Consider the following 21,183-nt stretch of genomic DNA (forward strand, 5'->3'; position numbering starts at 1 on the left):
GGAGGATCCCCCCAGCTTGGTGCACAGGTCAAAGGCCATAGCTTCTCTTCCGCCCAGGCACAGTGGGGACGGGGTGGATGGAGTCACTTGATGAATGACTGCATTTTGGAAAGCGTCCGGGAGCAAGATCCGGGGAAACGTGTTGCAGTGTCTGAAATTCGGATCTGGGCCAAGTACGGAGCTGCCAGTAAAGCCTCTGGGGGCCAGACCACTGGAGCTTCTCGATCTCCAGGCCTCCCAGTCCCAGGGCCAGGCTCAGAGGTCATGTTCTGGAAAAAACTGCCAACAACTGAGTAACTCTGAGGTCCCAGCAGGGACTTTGTTTCACAAAAGAGAAAATGGGGGTTCGGGAGAGAGGGCAGTGGCTGAACAGGGACCCTCCGGTCCAGCCTGGACCTGGGCCCAACTCTCTTACCCTCGTGCCAGCTGCATCTCCCACCCCGGGGCTAACCTCGTAACTATGAGCCTGGTGGCCTGCAGTGGCTGCGTGCACAGCAGTATCCCTGGCAGGTCACTTGCCTGGAGCTTGGGGGCTGGGAACCGCAGCGCCAGCCCCAGCCTCTGCCCGTTTCCTGCCTGGGCCCGGGAGCAGGGGCCTTGCCCAGGCAGCTCATCCCGTCAGGTTGTGGTTTCTCTGGTTCTTTGCTGGGGGAGGAGTGAATGAGAGAGACAGAGAGCTCTTGGATGCTAATTTACAGTCTCAGCGAAGCATGAAATCGCTTCCTTCCTTTACCAGATTATTACTTAAGCAGAAAATTGACTTCGAGTGGGGGTTGGGGGTTATATACTTTTGAAAATTAAAAAGGAAAAAGAAGAGGTTTGGGTTTTTTTGAGGGGGCCTCATTACCAGCAGGAAGAACGTAACACAAGCTTTGCGGGGGTCAGGATGCTAATGTGGAGCAGCCCCCTGAGCCCCAAATCCTGGCCTGGCATTGGAGGGCATGGCGGTCGGGGGCAGGTGAGGTGCTCGCTGTGGCCCAAGATCCTTGGAGTTGCCTGTGAGGACTAAGGAGGCTCCTTTCGTTCCGGGTTTTCCAGAGACTTCAGCTGAGGCAGATCTGGACAGCTTTCCTAGTCTGCGTGTCTTATTGTCACCAGGGCGCTCTTGTTGGGGACCTCAGAATCGAGCAGGTGTCTTGTAGGAGAAGCCACTCACTGGTCAGCCACCTCTCCTCCCAACCCTTGCTGGGTCAGGAGGTGGAGGACCCTGGATCTGGAGAACATGTCTCCACTGAGCCCTTGGGCTGTAGAGGCAGCTCTTGGGAATTTTCCAAGGGCAAGAGAGATGAGGGACTTCAGCCAGTGCTGCCGGGAGCCCAGCTCAGGACAGGCTCCTCTGGGGGCTCGGGGGAGGGCATAAGACTCTGCCCGGGGTCTGTGGCTCCTTGGGCTCATGGTGTGTCCAGCCTGCCACAGAAAACCCGGATGGAATCCCTCTCCTTGGGCCCATGGAGAGTGGAAATTGGGATTGGAACTGGACAGCCCATGTGGGATGCGTGGCTCCAGCACTGTGGGGCAGCCACCTTGCTTCTCGGAGCCCTGGCTCCCCCAGCTGAGCCGTGTCCCCAGAGGACAGCTGGAGAATGGGATATGGCCCAGGGCCCATGCTACTTAGCCCTGCTCTGACCTGAAGTCTGCTGAATGGCCCAAGGCCACCAAATCCCTATTCCCTTGACCATGGGAGGCAGCTGCAGCTCAGACTCACCCTGAGGTGGTTCATTTCCAGGCCAAAGACGTTTGGTTCCAAAGCTGGTCTGAAACCCAAAAGATCAGTTTCTGAAGGGAGAGGTAGACACCAGCCGCTACCCCCCACACCAGCGCTGGCTGAGGGGAGGGACAGAGCCGAGCGAGGAGGGCTGGGGCTGGAGGGTGAGCTCCCCGGGCGGTCTGTGCTGGGAGCCGGGGCCTGGCCCTTCTCACCTGTGGCCTTGTGCCCCAGCAGGTCGGCTCAGCATGTCGGTCAGCGTGCACGAGACCCGGAAGTCGCGGAGCAGCACGGGCTCCATGAACATCACCCTCTTCCACAAAGCCTCCCACCCCGACTGCGTGCTGGCCCACCTCAACACGCTGCGCAAGCACTGCATGTTCACGGATGTCACGCTCTGGGCCGGCGACCGCGCCTTCCCCTGCCACCGCGCCGTGCTGGCCGCGTCCAGCCGCTACTTCGAGGCCATGTTCAGCCACGGCCTGCGGGAGAGCCGGGACGACACGGTCAACTTCCAGGACAACCTGCACCCCGAGGTGCTGGAGCTGCTGCTGGACTTCGCCTACTCGTCCCGCATCGTCATCAACGAGGAGAACGCCGAGTCGCTGCTGGAGGCCGGCGACATGCTGCAGTTCCACGACGTGCGCGACGCCGCCGCCGAGTTCCTGGAGAAGAACCTGTTCCCCTCCAACTGCCTGGGCATGATGCTGCTCTCGGACGCACACCAGTGCCGCCGGCTGTACGAGTTCTCCTGGCGCATGTGCCTGGTGCACTTCGAGACCGTGCGGCAGAGCGAGGACTTCAACAGCCTGTCCAAGGACACCCTGCTGGACCTCATCTCCAGCGACGAGCTGGAGACAGAGGATGAGCGCGTGGTCTTCGAGGCCATCCTCCAGTGGGTGAAGCACGACCTGGAGCAGAGGCAGGCCCACCTGCCCGAGCTCCTCCGGAGCGTGCGGCTGGCCCTGCTGCCTGCGGACTGCCTGAAGGAGGCCGTCTCCGGCGAGGCCCTCCTCATGGCCGACGAGCGCACCAGGCTCATCATAGACGAGGCGCTCCGTTGCAAGACCAAGATCCTGCAGAACGACGGGGTGGTCACCAGCCTCTGCGCCCGGCCGCGCAAGGCGGGCCACACGCTGCTGATCCTGGGGGGCCAGACCTTCATGTGCGACAAGATCTACCAGGTGGACCACAAGGCCAAGGAGATCATCCCCAAGGCCGACCTGCCCAGCCCCCGGAAGGAGTTCAGCGCCTCAGCCATCGGCTGCAAGGTCTACGTGACTGGGGGCCGGGGCTCCGAGAACGGGGTCTCTAAGGACGTGTGGGTGTACGACACTGTCCACGAGGAGTGGTCCAAGGCAGCACCCATGCTGATCGCCCGCTTTGGTCACGGCTCAGCAGAGCTGGAGAACTGCCTCTACGTGGTCGGGGGACACACTTCCCTGGCAGGCGTCTTCCCCGCCTCCCCTTCGGTCTCCCTGAAGCAGGTAGAGAAGTATGACCCCGGGGCTAACAAGTGGACAATGGTGGCCCCGTTGAGGGACGGAGTCAGCAACGCCGCAGTGGTGAGCGCCAAGCTGAAGCTCTTCGTTTTCGGGGGGACCAGCATCCACCGAGACATGGTGTCCAAGGTCCAGTGCTATGACCCCTCGGAGAACCGGTGGACCATCAAGGCCGAGTGCCCCCAGCCTTGGCGGTACACAGCAGCCGCCGTGCTGGGCAGCCAGATCTTCATCATGGGAGGTGACACGGAGTTCACGGCTGCCTCAGCCTACCGCTTCGACTGCGAGACCAACCAGTGGACGCGGATCGGGGACATGACCGCCAAGCGCATGTCGTGCCATGCCCTGGCCTCGGGCAACAAGCTGTATGTGGTAGGGGGCTACTTCGGGACCCAGAGGTGTAAGACCCTGGACTGCTATGACCCCACTTCGGACACGTGGAACTGCATCACCACCGTGCCCTACTCGCTCATCCCCACGGCCTTTGTGAGCACCTGGAAGCACCTGCCGTCGTGAGGCGCACCTGCAGAGCCCGCCAGGTGAGTCCCTGGCAGCCTGGGGCCTGTTCCCACTCCAGGTCAGGGTTACTGTGTCCCCCAGGGAGGGCGGGATGGGGCAGCAGGTGACTGGGTGACTCTGAGAGCCTGTTCCAGATCCGGAGCTAAAGTCTGGCTCTGCCCCTTACTTGCCGTTGACCTTGAGCAGAGCATGTAAGGCCTCTGTCAAATGGGAACAACCACCTGATGGGTGTGGTGCGTCCCAGACACGGCTGCACATCAGAATCCCTGGGGGTCTTTGACAGCACTACATGGAGGTTGGGCCGCCGGCCAAGTCCAGGAGCAGCCCGCACACAAGGGCATCCTCACGTCTGACACAGCGGCGAGTTAGGGCTTCCCCAGATCACTTTCCGATGCATTCCCGAGCATTCACGGGAAGGACTCACAGAGTGCACTGCAGGCGGTTGTGGTCACGGTCACGGCCTGTTATAGGAACGGTCGGCCAAGTGCAGATGACCGGGCAGAGCCCTCCGCCCGTGCAGTCCAGACAGTGTCACTGTGCCGCCGTCGGTGAGTGGACACACAGAATATAGCCCGCCGGGGATGCTCACACAAGCCCTGGTGTCCAGACTTCTTCCCAGGGCCCCATCATGGAGGCTCGATGGGTTGTCTGCGGGGTTCCTCTCCCGACTCCAGGCCAGCTGGTACAGCATGACCCAAAGCCCCTACCCTAAGTCACACGGAGGTGCCCACCGCACCCCTGCCCTGAACAAGGACAGTCTATTGGGTCCAGCCGATCATCTCCCAGAAGCCAAGGGCAAAGGCCAGGCTTCTTCATGACACGAGTGCTAAAGCCCACACCATGCCGCAGACCAGGCGAGTCCAGTGTGCATCCAGCATGCAAACGGCACCCCAGGGGCCCATGAGAAACGGGGACGGTGGCCCGGAGCGCTCAAGGGGTGGGGGGCGTGCTGGAGCTGTGGGGCAGGCCTTCCTCCGAGCGGGCATTGTGGTGAACTGCGACAGAGGATTGCCCAAGTTGCTGCTCCTGCTCTTTGTTCTTGGGGCTGTTAATGATGTGAGGTCCTTACCCAAAAGGGGAAGGTGACAGGAGATGCAGGGAGCTAAGGGACACCGTCAGGGGCTCTTTGGAGTGATGGAGGGATGGGGAGACACAGGAGGGACTTGCCCAAGACCTGAGGGCAGATGTAGTCAGCTGGAGGGAAGGACCAGCTTGTCCAGATAGGCCTCTTCGGGGGGGGGGGGGGGTTCTCTCCTGCAGCCCCTCTGGGGCGGGGACCACTGCGGAACCGAGGTTGGATTAGGGCCTCCTGAGCCTGTCCGGCAGGGAGCTCAGGAGTAGGAGCTGAAAGGGGGGGCGCTGGAGTTGGAGGCACCGGGGAACGGTTTGTGTTCTGGTCCCACCCTCCTTGGTCAGGCCCTGGGGAAGCCAGGCTCTGTGTCCCAGCCCTTAGGACTGAGTTCTGGGGCCCCCAAGGTGGGTGGGAAGCAGGGAGGCCTCGGTCCCAGGGGCCATGAGAAGCAGGGGCACAGGACAAGAGATCCCAGGCTCAGCGTGCAGCGCGAGAAGAGGCCAGGCAGGCTAGCCTTCCCACCGGGGAGGGCTGGTGACAGCCGCAGTTCGAGAAACCGGCTCTCAGGCCAGGCCCGGACTCGGCCCCCTTCAGTTCAGGTCACAGAAGCCCCCTCAGGAGCCAGCCTGGGCCGAAAACCTGATTTCCTCCCTGATGTGGTGGCTGCTGGGACTGCCCCTCCCGACAAGCACGTGCTCCGGCCTGGAGATCAGGTGGGCTGGGCCTCGAGGCCCTGATGGGGATGCGCTGGCCCGTGAAGCCATCCAGGCTGCGTCCCCTCCTATGTCTGGGGTCTTCGGGCCCCTAAAGGCCAAAGCTTTGTCCCATTCTGCGGTTGCCCTGTTTTGTTTTAATCTGCTCTCTCCCTCTTTGGGAGAAAAATCCGAGTAGCCCCAGTTGTTGGTCCCCTGGGGCATAGGCTTCAAGAGAATAGTGGCAACTCCTCATGGCCTCCCTGTTCCTGCACTTGGGGGTGGTCCCCTGTGGGGCCTGCGGACTCCTCCCATTGGTGCTCGGCCCTCCCCATGCCCCTGGACGGCAGTTCAACCCCACATGGGAGGGGTGGGGGCAGGCCAGCCGATCTCGTGAGCCCTGTGCTTCTCCAGGAGTTTCCCACATCCCAGGGATGGGGACGCAAGCACGCATCACTCTTTGGTTCTGGCTCTTACTGGCTGCTTGACCCTCCCCTGAGCCCAGCGTTGCCACCTGGAGTAGAGAGTAGAAATTGTGTGACCCCTAATACTTGTATAGGTCAAGTGAGGGGCTGTTCAGGCACGTGGGGGGTGCCTGTTCGAGTGCTGCCGGGGCCTTGTCCCTCAGTCGGGCCCAGTCCGTAGTGGGGGTGCCTCTGTCAGGGAGGAGGAAGCAGGTGCAGAGCGGCTCAGGGCACAAGATGGAGCCCGTCCTGCATCCCAGTGGGAAGCTGTGCCTGGGCCCTGCCGTCCCCGGGCCGTGGCCGCACAGGAGTGTGTGAGTGTCCTGGGCACAGGTGTCCCGAGCTCCTGCACCAGCAGAGGGTCCTTTAGCTCTTGCCCCGTATCCGTGCCACTTCCTCCTCGCAGGCCCTGCAGCCAAGCAGCCCCCTTCCTGCAGTTCCCTCATTCACCTGGGAACCGCTGCTCCCGTGTTCCGTCCTACAGGTTGACCCGGGGTTGTTCCCACGCTCCGCCCAGCCCTGCTTCCCTTCAGCCTTGTCTGTCCCGGACGGCTGGGAGTTCTCCAGATCTCTTCAAAGGCCGGGGCGTAAGCGGGGCTCTCTGGGGAGGCGCCTGTGACAAGGCACGGGCAGGAAGCTAATGCCCCCCGGGGGGGGCGGGCCCTCCCTTCTCTCCCCGGGACGTGTGGCTGCAGCGGCAGGCCCGTAGGCCTCCAGTGTGGCTGCTCGGCCACCCCTGCAGTGCTGCAGGCTGGGGCTGGAGGGGGGCCCTGAGTCGGGACGGCAGATGGAGGCAGAGGCTGGGGCCTGGTTCAGGAGTAGTGTGGTCGGGGGGACTGCTGAGCTGTGCCATCAGAACGAGGCACAAGAGGAGCCCAGGCCGAGCACCATCGTGGGGATGGAGGACCAGAAGAGCAGAGATGTGCGGGCTGGGTGCCTCCCCGTCTGCCTGCCGTGGGCACCCGCAGTGGACCGTGGCACTTTCCACTGAGCCTGACTGCCAGCTGGGAATCCCCCGGCCCAGTGCCGAGGCCAGAGCATGGGTCCCGGATCTCCGCGCCCACTTCCCTGTCCCTGCTGTCCCGTCCCTCCCGCAGGGACCTTTCTGCCTCTGTGCCTGGCATGCCCCTTTGTCCCCGACCCCTCTGTCCAGCCTGCACGACTCCGACTTCAGGAACCAGCAACCAGAGGTCGCCTGCACTCGGCAGCCCCTCAGCATGCCCCCGGCTGACGTCCCCACGGTCACGCCCAGCTCCTCCTTCCCCTGTCTCGGCCACCGGCCTTGACTCCCAGTGGGTGCCTCCGTCTACGGTGAGCACGCTCGGCATGCTGTTGACCCCTCAGAACGAGCCGTCCCGGGTGCTGCTGTTGCAATGGTGGCCACTGACACACAGGGTCAGTTGTTGGCATCCGGTGAACGGCCAGGAAGGTTGGAGCGGGGTTTGAGCCCCCGCCATGCCTGGAGAGCCAGGCACCGGGTCTCTTCCCGTTTGCACCCTGGCACTGAGCAGGGGACCGGCACGGGCGACCACCAAGCGGTAGGGCTGATGGCTGTTCGGAAGCCTAATGCCTGCAGGAGCTCCAGGACCAGCCAGCCCCCAAGTCCCAGCCCCCAAATCGTAGCCAGACCCACGTATCTGGGTGACTGCAGCCAGCGGCCGCTAGGAGGCCCCCGGAGCTGGGTCTGGGTTACCCTGGGTTACCTGTGAAGTGTAGACTAGCCATGAATGTTCTTTTTTCTTTCTCTCTCGCACTGAGTCCCCCTTCCCCCATCAAGCCCTTTAAAGGCACAACGCCCCCGTCTTTCCTCCCCGACCCCCACCCAGCATGCCGGGCAAGCGTCCAGGCCACCAGGAGCTCGTCTCTCCACGGTCATTGTTGGGACCAGCCACTTGGGGTGTGGGGGCGGAGGGGCCTCCAATCCCAGCTCTGGGAAAGGCTGAGCCTGTCATTCCCCCATGGGGCCCTGCGAGGGGCCCAGTCCCTGTCACTGGAGGGGCGACTTAGCACATTCTATCCTGCCTTAAAAGAAATTGCCACTGAGAGGAAATCCCAGAGCCCAGATCCACACAGATGGGGCTGGTGTCATGAGAAAGGTGCCTGCGCGGGAGTTGAGGCCTCTTGAAGCACCCCAGCTCCGTCCATCCGTCCATACACTCACCGTCCCGTGCTTGGCGGGGTTCACTGGGGTTGGCTGTGTGCCAGGCCTTGGATCAGGATGCCGGCCGCCTTCCCTCGCTGCAGTCCTGTGGGGCAGACCCCTCACCCGTGACCCACAGGACCGTGAGAGCTGTAAGGGGTTTCCCAGGGCCAGCCGTGCGCAGGCAGTGGGGGTGACGGCAGACGCCACGCCACTCTGCAAGGTAAAGGCATGTCCCACTGGACAGACTGGGGGGCTAGGCCTCGGAGAAGCATCTGCCCCAAGGTGGGGTGGCCCAGACCGGAGCAGCTGTGGCCGAGCCCGAGGGTGGCTGTGCGAGCTGGGAGGGGCTTCAGGATCCAGGTGGTGGGCTCCCCAGTTCCTCCGCCGTAAGAGTGCGTCTGGGTGCTGTCTCCTCTTCAGCGACCCGGGCCAGCCCAGAGGGGCTACTCCCCGCTCAGGGTCCCACGGCCCCTCACCCCTGCCATGGGGGGATTTGAGGTTTGGCTTGGGGAAGCAGTGGGGCCTCGCTTCGGGGGGAATCCCTTGTCTGCCTAGTGCGGTGTGAGGGTGCGGAGCAGAGACGGGCCCCGGAGGTGTGGGTTGGCCACCTTGGAGCGTGTCGGGATGTTAGAGGCTGTGTGACCGAGCGTCTCACTTGTGAGGGGCCTTCACCAGCCCCCACCCCGAGGAAAAAGTGGCTCTCCTGTCTGACCTCTGAGGGCTGCTGACCCCCTGCGGACTACCTGCCGTGTTCAAGCCAACCTTCCGGAAGCCTTGGCGGTGATGGAGCAAGGGGCATACTCCACCTGGAGGAAGAAAGTCCCGCAGGTTCCAGTGCCGGCGTGAATTTTTAAGTGTTCCCTGAGTACGTGCGGACCTGCAGGTAGCTCCAAGCCCCTTACGTGCAGAGATCTTGTCCAGCGGACGCAGATGCGGAGGCTCGGTCTTGCCTCTTGGCCTCTTGGCGGACGCGCAGGTTTCCCGAATGCTCCGTCTGCCTGTCCCCAGGGCCTGCTTCCCTGTGCCTCTCCGGAGCCCCCAGGAGACCCCTCCAGGCAGTTCAGCATGCTGAAAGGACATCCTCTGTGTCCCCTGGCACACACGTGTCTCCTTGGTTAGGGCCACCCCTGATCCCACGGCGCTTCCAGTGCTGGCCAGAGTAAGTGTGCTGTCCGGCGCTGAATGGGTGTGCGGACGAGCCGGGTGCCCGGAGCTCTCTGGGAGCGCTCTTTTTACAGACCTCTTTTTACAGAGCTGCCCCTACCCCAGGGGTTTGGCTCCCCGTGGAGGACAAGTGGGCAGTCCCTGCCGTGCTGTCCCGAGCGCATCCTCCTCCCCACCCAGCCGGGCCCCCTCTGCGCCGGCCTGGCCCTTTGCTCCTTCAGCTCCAGCCTCGGGTGTCACCGCCTGACCTGGACACGTGTCCACAGCCACATCTCCACGCGCTATGCTGAGCTGTCATGGTGGGTCAGGCTTTAAAATGGACCACACTGGCCCAGGTGGGCTATCGCAGACGCTTCAAGGACATCCTCCACGAGACCTCTCTCGTGCGGTAGGCTGCTCCGTCCTCTCCAGGAGGCTCAGATCCATCCCTGGTCTTCCACAGGACAACAGGAGGCTCAGAGAGAGCAGACGCGGCACTGAGGGAGAAGCCAGGCTGGAGTGTGAGCTCCGTGACCACAGGCCTGTGCTCCCTCCTTCACCACCGTCGGCCCCCAGCACCCGTGTCAGGGCACAGTAAATACCTGTGGAGACCAGCGTGCTGGCTGGCGTCCGCGCCGGCCTCCCTGCTCTCTGGCCGTGTCTGCACCTGCCCTGTTTCCACCTCACTGGCCTCATTGTCGATTTTCAGACGCATCAGCTTCCCACCCCCGGGCCTTTGCATGTGCCATCCATCCCCTCTGCCTGCACTGCTGTTACGCCCTCTAGCAAACTCCTGTCCCTCCTTCAGGTCTCAGGTTAAATATTACCACCCACCCACACCCACCACCAAAATAAGAAGTCCTGGTGCTACTTTTTTGTTTTTCACATATGGCACCTCTGTCAGTGTTTGATTGCTGTCTGCGGTTCCTGGTACCGGCGTACGGTGTCTCCCACCCAGTGACGAGCGGGATACGGTCGCTGGTGTCTGTTTGCCATCCTGTCTCCCCGGTGCTGAGCGCGGTGCCTCTGGGCTGTGGGGGCTCAGGGCATGGAGCTGAGGGGCTGAAGGGACAGAGGGTGGTTGCCACATTCCAGGTGAGGTCACCAGGGCCCAGGGAGAAGACTGAACTGCCCAGGGCTGCACCGCTGGTAAACGGAAGAGCTGCATTCTCACGCCCCGGCCTTCTCCCGGGGCCTCACTTCCAGCCCCTTACGTGGGGCCTCCCCGTTCTCGCTTTGTTCCAGGTTAGGACAGAGCCATGTGCACATGACTCATGCTCTCTCCTCCCTCTGTCTCCTCTGCAGACTCTGCGTGTCTCTCCCCACCCCTGCGGCTGCAGCCCTCAATGTCCCAGAGTGGCCCTCACCCCGTCCGCCACCGTGGGAAGCTCAGCCCGGCCCTGGAGCAGCACTTGAGGTGGCCGGAAGCCGGTGCCACCAGCTCTGGGAGCAGCAGTCTCTGGGGCTGTCCTGAGCTTCAGACAGGAGGAGAGAAGCCGTCTCGAGTGCCCCGTGTGTCTGCCCGAGGCCTTTTCCGCTTTGCAGTGGTTTGTAGGGGAGAGGACCTTCCGCAGGCACGTCGACCGACCCCAGGACTCCCTCGGCCTCGGGGACAAGCCATGTGTGCAGAGCGTTGAGGTCGCCGGTCTCAGCAAGTCCTGTTCAGGGGCGCGGGAGGCTGGGCTGGGGGGAGCCCCGGGTGTGTTGGGATGGGCGGCACTGGGAGGCCTTCACGCAGCGCCCACAGCGCAGCCTTGGCCTCGCCACCTCCCTGTTATCGTTGTAACGTCAGAGGGTGTCCCGCACCTCGGGGAGACGGGGTCCACCTGGACTGAGAACACAGGTGGCCCAGGAGGAAATCGAGGACACATGTGTCATGGGCAGAAACCCATCAGGTGACCTCGGTGGTGCCCACGAGACTTCATTAGTGAACGACACCAAGACCCCCAGGGTTAAAGAGGAAGCTGTCTTGGGCCCCTCCCCCAAGTCAGGCCAGCCTTGCCCTGGTGCAGAGACACTCGGGCCCTGTCACCGGACTTGGCGGCTGCCCATCTCCTCAGAGCCAACCCCAAGAGGTGGCAGTGACCCCATCTCCTGACAGGACCGTGCTGGCCCTCGGGATGTGGCTGGGCCCCCAGGCCTGGGAGCATATAGGAGACGGCCCCCCCAGGGTTACTCCAGGGCACCCAGATCCCTCCAGGCCCAGAGGATAGCAGCAGGGCCTGTGACCCCGGGCCTCCAGCCAGCACCAGCTGTCCTCTGGCATCTGGGCCTTCCAGCTGGCCTATTTGCTCACTGGGCCCCAAAAGCAAGAATGGTCCCCAGGAGAACTGCCAGGTCTTCGGTCATTTTCTCCACGTCTCAAGTCAGTGGGTCCCTCGTCCGTGTATCCCCAGTATCTGGGGTTCCGGAGGGGCAGCCCGCCCCTAGTAGTAAGGTTTGCAGCCCAGCCCTTGCCACCCCTGGGCATCGCTGTTGGGGCAGGGGCGTGGGATGGGGCCTGGGCCAAACCTGCCAGCTGCCTGCCGTTTTTCTCGGTGCTGCTCGGCTGGGTCGGGACTGGGCTCCCAAGCGAGCTGCGCTGTGGACGGGGCCACGTCACCAACAAGCCGCCGTCTGGGACCCTGCCCTGCCGCCTCGCAGGAACCCCGTGCTGCCGCTGGCCCTGTGGGCGACCCTTGGGGGTGGCTCTCGGTGGTGGCTTCACCCGCTCGTGAGCACTGGCCACGGCCCATCGGCTGCCGCTTGGGAAGAGCTGGAAGCAGAGAGTGATCTCCAGGCCCGTCGGGGCCACAGACGCTGCGGGCCCAGAGGCTGGCCTCCGCCGGTCCAGTGCACAGCCTCAGCCGCGCAAAGCCCAGGGTGCTGGACCCGGGAGAGGTCGCAGCGGGGGCGTCTGGGGGTGGAGGAGGCTGTCGCCTGGAGGCCCGGCTTCTGGAAGGCTGAGGTGGGACAAGCACACTTGTCACGCAGCACCACGCCCCTCGTGGTGGTGCTTCCCCCAAGAGTTGTGTTCCTTCTGTTTCTAACTTAATAAAAAGCTGAGAAAACCTGTGCTTCCCTGGGGGCTGGGACCCGTGTTGGGACAGAAGGCACCGGCACCCTTGGCTTTCACCCCACCGTCGGGGCTGTAAGTCTGCCCCCGGCGTCTGCCCTGCAGATGAGTTGGGGGGCGGGGAGGCTGCCTCCCCCAGGACCCCTGGCGCCCAGAGGAGATGGCTTCCTTTCCTCAGACTGTCCCAGCTGTGAAGCCTTCGAATTGGCCCTTGACCCTCGTAGAATCCAGATTGCTTTCCTGAAAAAGCCGGTGCGGGGGAACTCAAGTGAAATGGGCTTGTCTGTGCAGGAGCCCCGCCGGCACTTGTTTGGGTGAGCAGGGGGAGGCGGCGCAGTTGCCCCCAGGGGCCTCTGACGCTCGTGTCCCCTGCTGTCTCTTCACGCCCTCCACAGCCGGTGTAATTCCCAGTTCGGGAGCGTGGGCTCTGGGCACCCCTCGGGGCGGGCAGCCAGAACCCAAACTGGCCTTGAACGTGGGAGTCGATCTGGTACGTATGATAAAGTGTGCTGCGCTAAGAAGCTCCAAGCAGACGCCCTCCCCAGCCCTCCACAAACCCCCAGGCACAGCCCCTCATGCTGCCCGCCCCCGCCCTGGTCCTGGGAATGACCAGCAAGCACGCCCTCCTCACAGGCGCCTGGACGCTGGCCACCAGAAGTGGGCATGGCCTCCTGTTAGGCTGCAGTAGACAACGGCGCAGGTGGTAAGCAGAGTATTTCTCATTATGCAGCCTCGGTGTGACTGTAAGAGCCCAGGCCGGAGTCGCTCCGTGGGATCCGGCCCCAGCCTCCTATCTTATCCTGGCAGCTTCCATGCAAGGCTTCATCTCCTGGCCCAATGTGGCCACCCTGTTCCTGCCATCTCATCTGCATTCCAGCCATTGGGAAGGGGAGAGGACAGGACCAGCAAACCTCTTAAAGGGTGTGCCCCCAAACTTGCACACGTAACTTGTGCACACTTCCCGTGTGAGGCTGGACATGCCAGCCACAACTCCAGACAGTCACTGACTACAGGGGAGGTGGGTACCAAAGGACAGGGAGCAGCCTCTGCCCCTGCCCGTCTGTCCTGGGGTTGAAAGGAACCTGTCCGCACTGGCTTGCTCCTCTGGGGCTCGTCAAGTGGGGCACGCAGAGAGCCTCCGGCCTCTGAGAGCCTGGCCCTGTGTGTGCCTGCGTAGGGGAGGCCCGCCTGCACTGCCGCTCACCAGCGCTTTGCCTGCTTGCCCCTGTGGTCTGCACCGTGACCCCAGGAGCCGGGCATTCTCGTCGTCCTGCTGGTGAGGAAACAGGCCTAGAGGTTAAAGCCTCCCTTGCCCCCCGCAAGGGCTCACACTGGTGGCGGGAGGCAGGAGGCCACAGTGGCCAGAAGGAGTCAGGGGCCAGGTCAGCGCTCCCCTGTGTGCGTCTGATTTGGGGGCGGCAGGGTAAACGAGGAAGTGAGGTCAGGTTCTGGGGAGCGCTAAACGCCACACTGCACACCCAGAGAAGGGCCGCCACCATCCCGGTGCTGGGGTTGGGGTGTGCACCCAGTCACTGGCCAGCACACCCAATTCCACGTTCCATGGACCCGCCCTGGTGCCAGACCGTGTCTGGGATGGGACTTTGGGAAGGGAGCCCCAGCAGCGGTGGGGTAAGAAATCCTGGGAACCTTGTCCCAAGCTGGCCCACAGAGCTCCCACGGGTTATAGCTCCCCGTGGTCGGGCCACGTAGAGCCTTCAGCACCCTATGAGCCTACCTAGGGGGCTGCATTTCCCAAGGCCGGGAAGGGTGTCTGGTTGTCCCTCCTCACTTCTCCTTAGCCAGGTCTGCCTGTGTCCAAAGGCCCTTCCTGGGTGCAGGAGCCAGTGAGGGGCCAGCCCAGATCATCGACCCCAGTGGCCTGTGGCCACCATCCCTGCTCAGCACCCAAGGCTATATAAATCCTGGTGAGGCGAGAAGGAGTCTTGTAAGCGGCAATTAATCGTCTTTAATGAGGGGCTCAGAAAGAGCCTTTGGATCTTCTGGGTCATCTGTAGGTGGGTATTTTGTGCCGTAAGAAATGAACTGCATCGTCCCAGCCACAGTCGTTCCAACAGCCTCTCGCCTGTGCGAGGGGGGAGCATTCTTCCCAACTCAGAGGTGGCCCGCCTCCCCCTCCTTTGTGCCCCTCCGGCTGCGGTGCCAGAACGGGCCACACCTGACCTCCCGGCCTCCGGGCTCGCAGCCCCTGCCAGCATCGGGCCCCGTCCAGAGGCAGGTGTGGTTGGGGTCCATTTCCAGCAGGGACGCACGGCTGTCCTGGGCTCTCTCCTGCTTTGTTGCACCTTAGGCCTGGATCTGGGCTTGGGATCCCAAATCTCAGAATCCCCTGGGATTTGGGATCGATTTTAGGGGCCTGTGCCCTTCAGTAGGAAAGAATTCCACCCTCATTTTCAAGAACCTCTAACCCGGAGCATTTTCTTCAACTGGGAACAGAGCCAGCCGCCTCCCCGGTGTGGTCAGTCTCCGTGACCGACTGGATGTTCTCCCCACGTTACAGTCGTCAGTATCTTGGAACATCATGATCTCACGATCGTGTCCAAATTACAGTCATTCTCAGACTGGCCACCAGATCACGGTGGTGAAAGAGAAGCATGGACCTGGCGTTACAGATTTGGTTTCTAAAATGTTTGATGGGTTATACGGAACTGTGTCCCCACCTCTTACGTTGGAATCCTGACCAATCCCCTGTGCCTCAGAATGTGGCCTTTTGGGAAATGGGCCCTTTGCAGGTGTAATCAGTGAAGATGAGGTCATCGCGGAGCAGGCTGGGCCCCTTAACCCAACCTGACTCGCGTCCTTAGAGGGAAAGTGTGGACGCGGACATGCACATGGGAACACGCGCTCCCCTGGGGAAGCTCGTGGTCCAGACTCAGTGGCAGGGGGGTTGCCGTCCGGCCCCCCAGCCTGGGTCACACGACTCCGGGGCACCAGCCACACACAGGTTCAGGTGCCCGATGCCAGCCACTCCGGCCAGGCCTCTGAGAGCCACGCTCACCCACGGAGTCTTCCCCAGCGGAGGCCCAGCAAAGCCCCCCCAGATGACCGCGGAGCTGCTCCTGGGGTTCATTTCCAACCTCCTCCCCCCTGGTGACAGGAGGCCGGCCAGGGGCCCGGGGTCAGAGAAGAGCTGCCGGAGCCTGGCAGAGCCCTGAACGCCGGGGACACATTTGTGATGCACGACCCCAGAGGCCAGGATCCCAGTTCCCGGATCCAGACAACGGGGACACTAGGGCTGCGAGTCCTGCCCCCCCGCACCCCGACAGGTACAGAGGAGTGGGTGGCATTGTTCTGCCTCATCCTCCTGTAGTCACGCACCTGGCTGCCAGGTGCCCGCCCAAGCCGGGACTTCGGGCTACCTTTGTGAGAAATGGGTGTAGAATCCGTGGGCAGAGGAGAGAAGGCTGGTGCACACCCGGTCACTGCTCACCGCTCCAGCTGCCCGTCCGTCTGACGCCAGGTCCCTCGGGTCTCCGTGCTTCAGCACGGAGCTTCATCGGCCACGTGTGTAAAGGGGACACACGGTGAGTGTGGCCGTGTCAGCGGGTCCCTAGGAGAACTGGACAAGTTAAGGACTCACGAGTGTCTGATGCGCGAGGTGCTGAGCAGGCCTGGCTCTCAGGAAACGCCTGGCAAACATCATCGCTGTGTAGTTCTCCTTGGTGGCTCCCGGCCAGCCTTCCTGGTGCCGAGACCGCAGCTCTGGCCAGCTGCCCCGGGCCGAAGCGGCGGGCCCACGCCCATCCGTGCCTTCCCGGCCATCTCCAAGAACGTCCTAGTTCCTGCTGTTTTCCTTCTTGGGTCAATGCCTTGAGCCACGTTACACGCCAAAGTGGGTTTTGAGGTCACGGGCCCTTGGGAAGTCCCGAGCACCCAGCCGTCAGGCAGCATCCTTGGCCCCTGGGCCCAGCCAGGCACCTGTGCCCTCTCTGCTGGAGAACATGTGTTGTTTCCCGTGTAGGCCTGGGGCTCTGGCCCGCAGAAGCCAGGGTGGCCTTCAGAGGGAAGCTGAGTGGAGCGCAACAGTGGTGAACCGCCTGCGAGGGACGGAGAGCCTCCGCGCCAAGGGAGGAGCCAGGCGCACGTTCCCCCGGGGAGCCCTGGGGGGTTGGTTAAGAGAGCCTGGGGACCAGGCATCCCGGTTTGCCTGGGACCAAGTGGTTCCCGGGAAGCAGGAGAATGTCATGCTGACCAGGACAGGGGGCTTGCCCCACCCGCGTCCCCTCTGCTGGCGCCCGGAGCCCAGGGGCCTTGTGATGGGGTCGGGCAGGGTGCTGAGCTGGAGGTGTGCCCCAGGGGAGTGAGCAGGGGCCAGCTTCCCCTCCCAGGCGGGGCCCACTCCCCACCAGCAGCGTGTCACGGGCAAACCCCAGACCTTTCGGATCTCCCTTCTGTCGGGAAGGCTGGTCATCCCCTCATGGGGTTCATCACAAAGGCTGTCTGTAGGCCTCGGGATGGCGGTCCCCTGCAGGAGGAGACTCCGTAACTGGTTCATTGGGTCGAATTGGGTCGGACTGGACTGTGTTCCCGGGCAATTACTTCCTCTAATTTCTGGAGCACCAACTTCATGCCAAGCACCGGGCTCCGTGTTGGTGGCCGCCGTCCCCGCAATAGGTGCCGAGGTCCCACATGCTCCCATCTGCCCTCTCTGCTGCCCCGTGAACACCGGCAATGGCCTCCCAAGTGCCCTGGGCCTCAACGGAGGCACTCTGCTACCCCGTCTCCTGGGATGACCGCAGAGCCCCAGGCGACTGGCAGCTCGGAGAACAAAACACACGCTGAGATTTCCTGCCCTGCCCGAGCTCCCTTCCACTGCGGGAGAACTTCCGCTTTGCAGAGTGGACCCTGGTGCTCTGTGTCGCATCTCTGAGCTTCTGCCTGGCCTTGTCACACACAAGGGACACTAGGCCCGGTCTCCCTGCTCTCCACCTACCCGCTTCTCAGGGAAAGAAATGAGGTTTGTTCCCCCCCGCCCCGCCACCTTGTTTTAATTCAAGAGAGAGAGAGAGCAGGGGGAGGAGCAGAGGAAGAGGGAGAAGCAGACTCCGGCCTCAGCACGGAGCCCAGTGAGGGGCTTAATCCCAGAACTCCAAGATCATGACCTGAGCCAAAACTCAGGTCAACCGACTGAGCCCCCCAGGCACCCAAGAAGTGAGATTTTAGCATGAGCGGTGAGACGATACCCCCAAGCCCAAGCTGCTGTGTTGGGCTATGAGGCCCCTGCGGTGGGGACCTGCTCGGGCTCCAGCTCTGCTCACCATGCTGGGCAGGGGCGTGACCCGCACTGTGGCTTCCTGGGGGCCAGCACCGTCCCTACCCGGGGGTCTGAGCCATGCTCAGGGGCAGGTCGGGCCAGGGTGGGCCTTGGACAGCACATCGCGTCCCCACGAGCTGAGGCTGCCGCCTGCCCAGGGCACGGTGGTGCCGATGCATGGGGTGGGGGTGGGGGGGTCAGGCCAGCTGGGGCCCGGATTCCAGCCCTTCTCGAACCCCAACCCCGGCAGGGGTGGAGGGCTCCCTGTAGGGGGGCTTCTGTAGCTCAACTCCTCATTTGCAAGGAAAGAGGGGTAGGGGCAGATCATATTGGCTGCTGTCAGGTTTAAACTGAATCCGGTAGAGAAAGAGGTAGCTCGGCTTCTTTGCACAATGGTCATTTCCTCTGCTCATACGGTTGCAGCGGAGTAACGCGTGCCTGTTGAAGAAAAATCAGCTCGGAAAGACAAAGCCCGTCAGAGTTCCTGGAGGGTCACCGGAAACCCCATTAGAAAGACGCATTTCCCTTTTAGCCCCGGCTGCCGGGAAACCCAGGGCCCACGGCCCATTCCAGCACTGAGGCTAGATTTCTCTCCTCCGTGCCCCTCGCTACCCCCTCCCTGCCCCGGAGGTCCAGTTCACGAGCCCCCTGCGGAAGTCATAAGCACGTCACAGGACCTTGGCCTCCAATCGGAAAGTGCAGTCTGGAGAGACTTGCTTGGGCTTCCTGATTTTCGGACTTACCTCCCTCGGCAGCTCACTGCCTCCAGGAAGAGTGATTCCTGAGCTGCTGGCAGGGATGGCCCCCTCCAGGTCCCGGCCTGGGTCTGTGGCTGGAAGAGGTGTGTTCTGCTCTGACACCGCTTGGCACGGGGCACGCCAAACATCGAGGGGCTGGCGGTCGGGGTCAGGGTAGGTCTTCCCCCAGGAGAGCGAGGCCGTCCCTGGGTGTGAGCAGCGCTCTCCAGGCCTGTCTGAGCCGAGGTCAGGGCAGGCCACCGAGGAGGGGTTTTTGTCCCTGCAGCCTGGCGGTGATGGAGAAAGGACGCAAATCTTCCCTGGGAGCAAGTGGCCCCCTGCACTGACTCCAGCCCCGGGGGAGGCCACGCAGTGGCCGCGGGCTGGGACGGTCACTGGGCCCCCGTGCATCTGCTCTCTCCCCGGGACGCCACCTTGCTGGCCCTCCCTTCCCACCCTCCGTCATGGGTCGCCCCTGCACGGCACAAGAGAGACCCCTGTCCCGTCTTGAGATCCATTCTGTCATACCGCCAACAGCGTAGAAACTTCCGGGCGGCCAAAGGGATGTGCTATGACAGGTGGCAGTGAGGGAGAGGTTGAGAGCAAAGCATAAGGTCACCAACGCGGAATCCCACTGACACGTCAGGGCCCCGCATCTGTGTGTCCACCTGTCCATCCGTCCATCCATCCTACGTACCTCCCTGCCTACCTCTCTGTCCAACTCATAGCTTGAATCATAATTCAAAAACAAGAGTTGTCCCCGGCTTGACAATTTTATTTAAATTTTAAAAACAAAATCGTTTGTTTTTGTTTTTGTTTTCCTGATGGAAATGAATTCTAGATTGGTGGGTTTGCCGACAAGGGCTGGCTTGGTTGACTGGGTTCCGGTAGACGTTTTCTGTACATTGAACAACTTAAATCTTCATCCCTGAATCTATGTACGGCCTGTAAATAGTATGTCCCAAATCCTATACGTCATACCTATTAAGTTTGTGATACCATTTTAGAGATCAGTTTAAAAATGCAAGCGGTTGGGGGCTCCTGGCCGCCTCAGTCAGAGGGGCACATAACTCTTGATCTCAGGGTTGTGAGTTTGAGCCCCACGTTGGGTGCAGAGATGACTTAAAAGTACAACCTTTAGGGGCGCCTGGGTGGCTCAGTGGGTTAAGCCTCTGCCTTCGGCTCAGGTCATGGTCCCAGGGTCCTGGGATCGAGCCCCGCATCGGGCTCTCTGCTCAGCAGGGAGCCTGCTTCCTCCTCTCTCTCTGCCTGCCTCTCTGCCTACTTGAGATCTCTGTCTGTCAAATAAATAATAAATAAAATCTAAAAAAAAAAAAAAAGTACAACCTTTAAAGAAATGCAAGAAGTCGGTGAGTGTTCAAAATCATTCTTGGCGGGGGGTGGGGGCGGCCCGTGGCTGGCTCAGTCAGTGCAGTATGAGACTCTTGATCTCGGGGTCGTGAGTTCGAGCCCCGTGTTGGGTATAGAGCTGACTTAAAAACAGAAGAGCTGAGCGTGTAAAATTATTTTAGGGGACACATGACCAAGAAGTTCGATGACCACCACTGGGGGCCTGGCCGACCCTGGGCTAGGACTAGGCTGTCGCTTTGGGCTTATGTGAGGACCATACTGCCCTGCTCGGGGGGGACACCGCGGCCCGAGACCTACTCGCCCCCGGGTGCCAACCGGGGCCAGTGAGAGGAGGCAGGAATGCCAGGAATGAGCAGCTGGCCAGGGGCTGATTTCCACGGGCTCCGTGCCAGGCTCCTTGCAGAGGAGGTCAGGCCGGAGAGGGACAGGCCTGGAAGTCTATACCACTTGTGGTAGAAAGGGGGGCCCAGCACCCCGAAGGCCCAGTGGTCTCACCTTAGATATCCCTGAATGGAACACGTTGACTACGTTACTGAACATAAAATTCTGTGTGGCCGTGAAGCATCGTTATTTAATGACTTGGAAAGTTGCTTACAATCTACCACCTTGTGGAGAAAAGGAAGGGTTTTCCCGTTTTGTAAAATAAAGTGTGTGTGTTCATAAAGAGATTAGAGGGGCGCCTGGGTGGCTCAGTGGGTTAAAGCCTCTGCCTTTGGCTCAGGTCATGATCTCAGGGTCCTGGGATCGAGCCCCGCATCGGGCTCACTGCTCAGCAGGGAGCCTGCTTCCTCCTCTCTCTCTGCCTGCTTGTGATCTCTGTCTGTCAAATAAATAAATAAAACCCTTAAAAAGAAATAAAGAGATTAGAAGGACATATGATGTGAATGGTGAACCTTTCCAGATGCTCGCTGTTAGGTGATTTTTAGAAAGAGCTATATGGAGATATACTAGATGTATAATAAACTGCCCATATATATTTATTTTTATTATTGAAAAGATTTATTTATTTATGAGACAGACAAGAGAGGGGCAGGGTAAGAGGGAGAGACAGAATCTTGGACTCCCCGTTGAGCGTAGAGCCGGACGTGGGCCTTGACCCCGTGACCCCGAGATCGTGACCTGAGCTGAAGCCAAGAGTCAGACGCTCAACCAGCTGAGCCACCCAGGCGCCCCTAAACTTCACGTATTTAGAATGTACGGTTATATATATTTTTTTTTCTTTTTTTCCCCACCTTTTAAGTGCACTGCTTAATTCCCACGTCTCCTGTTTTCCCCATTCCCCTCCACGCACATCCCCTCTGACAACCGTCAGCTTGTTCTCTATAATTAAGAGTCTATTTCTTGGCTTGTCTATTTTGTGTTATTTTATTTTTCATTTAATTTTATACTTGATTTCATTTTATCTATTTTATGTAGACTCTATCCTTAATGTGGGGCTCAAACTCACAGTCCCCAGATCAAGAGTCACGTGGTCTCCTGACCGAGCCAGCCAGACACCCCGCCTGCCT

At 61.4% G+C, this 21,183-nt stretch overlaps 1 protein-coding gene across 1 annotated transcript in view; it reads left to right on the plus strand.

Annotated features, from left to right (window-relative positions):
* Nucleotides 1-12,290, plus strand: part of KLHL25 (kelch like family member 25) — a 33,516-nt gene extending 21,226 nt beyond the window's left edge. The window contains exons 2-3 of the mRNA XM_046009543.1: nucleotides 1,943-3,746; nucleotides 10,546-12,290. Coding sequence (XP_045865499.1) covers nucleotides 1,954-3,723 — 1,770 coding nt within the window. The 5' untranslated portion in view covers nucleotides 1,943-1,953 and the 3' untranslated portion in view covers nucleotides 3,724-3,746; nucleotides 10,546-12,290. The remainder of the gene's footprint in view (nucleotides 1-1,942; nucleotides 3,747-10,545) is intronic.
* The last annotated feature ends 8,893 nt before the right edge of the window (nucleotides 12,291-21,183 follow it).

The sequence above is a fragment of the Meles meles genome, chromosome 6 (genome assembly GCF_922984935.1).
Source record: "Meles meles chromosome 6, mMelMel3.1 paternal haplotype, whole genome shotgun sequence".
In the NCBI taxonomy this organism is placed as follows: domain Eukaryota; kingdom Metazoa; phylum Chordata; class Mammalia; order Carnivora; family Mustelidae; genus Meles; species Meles meles.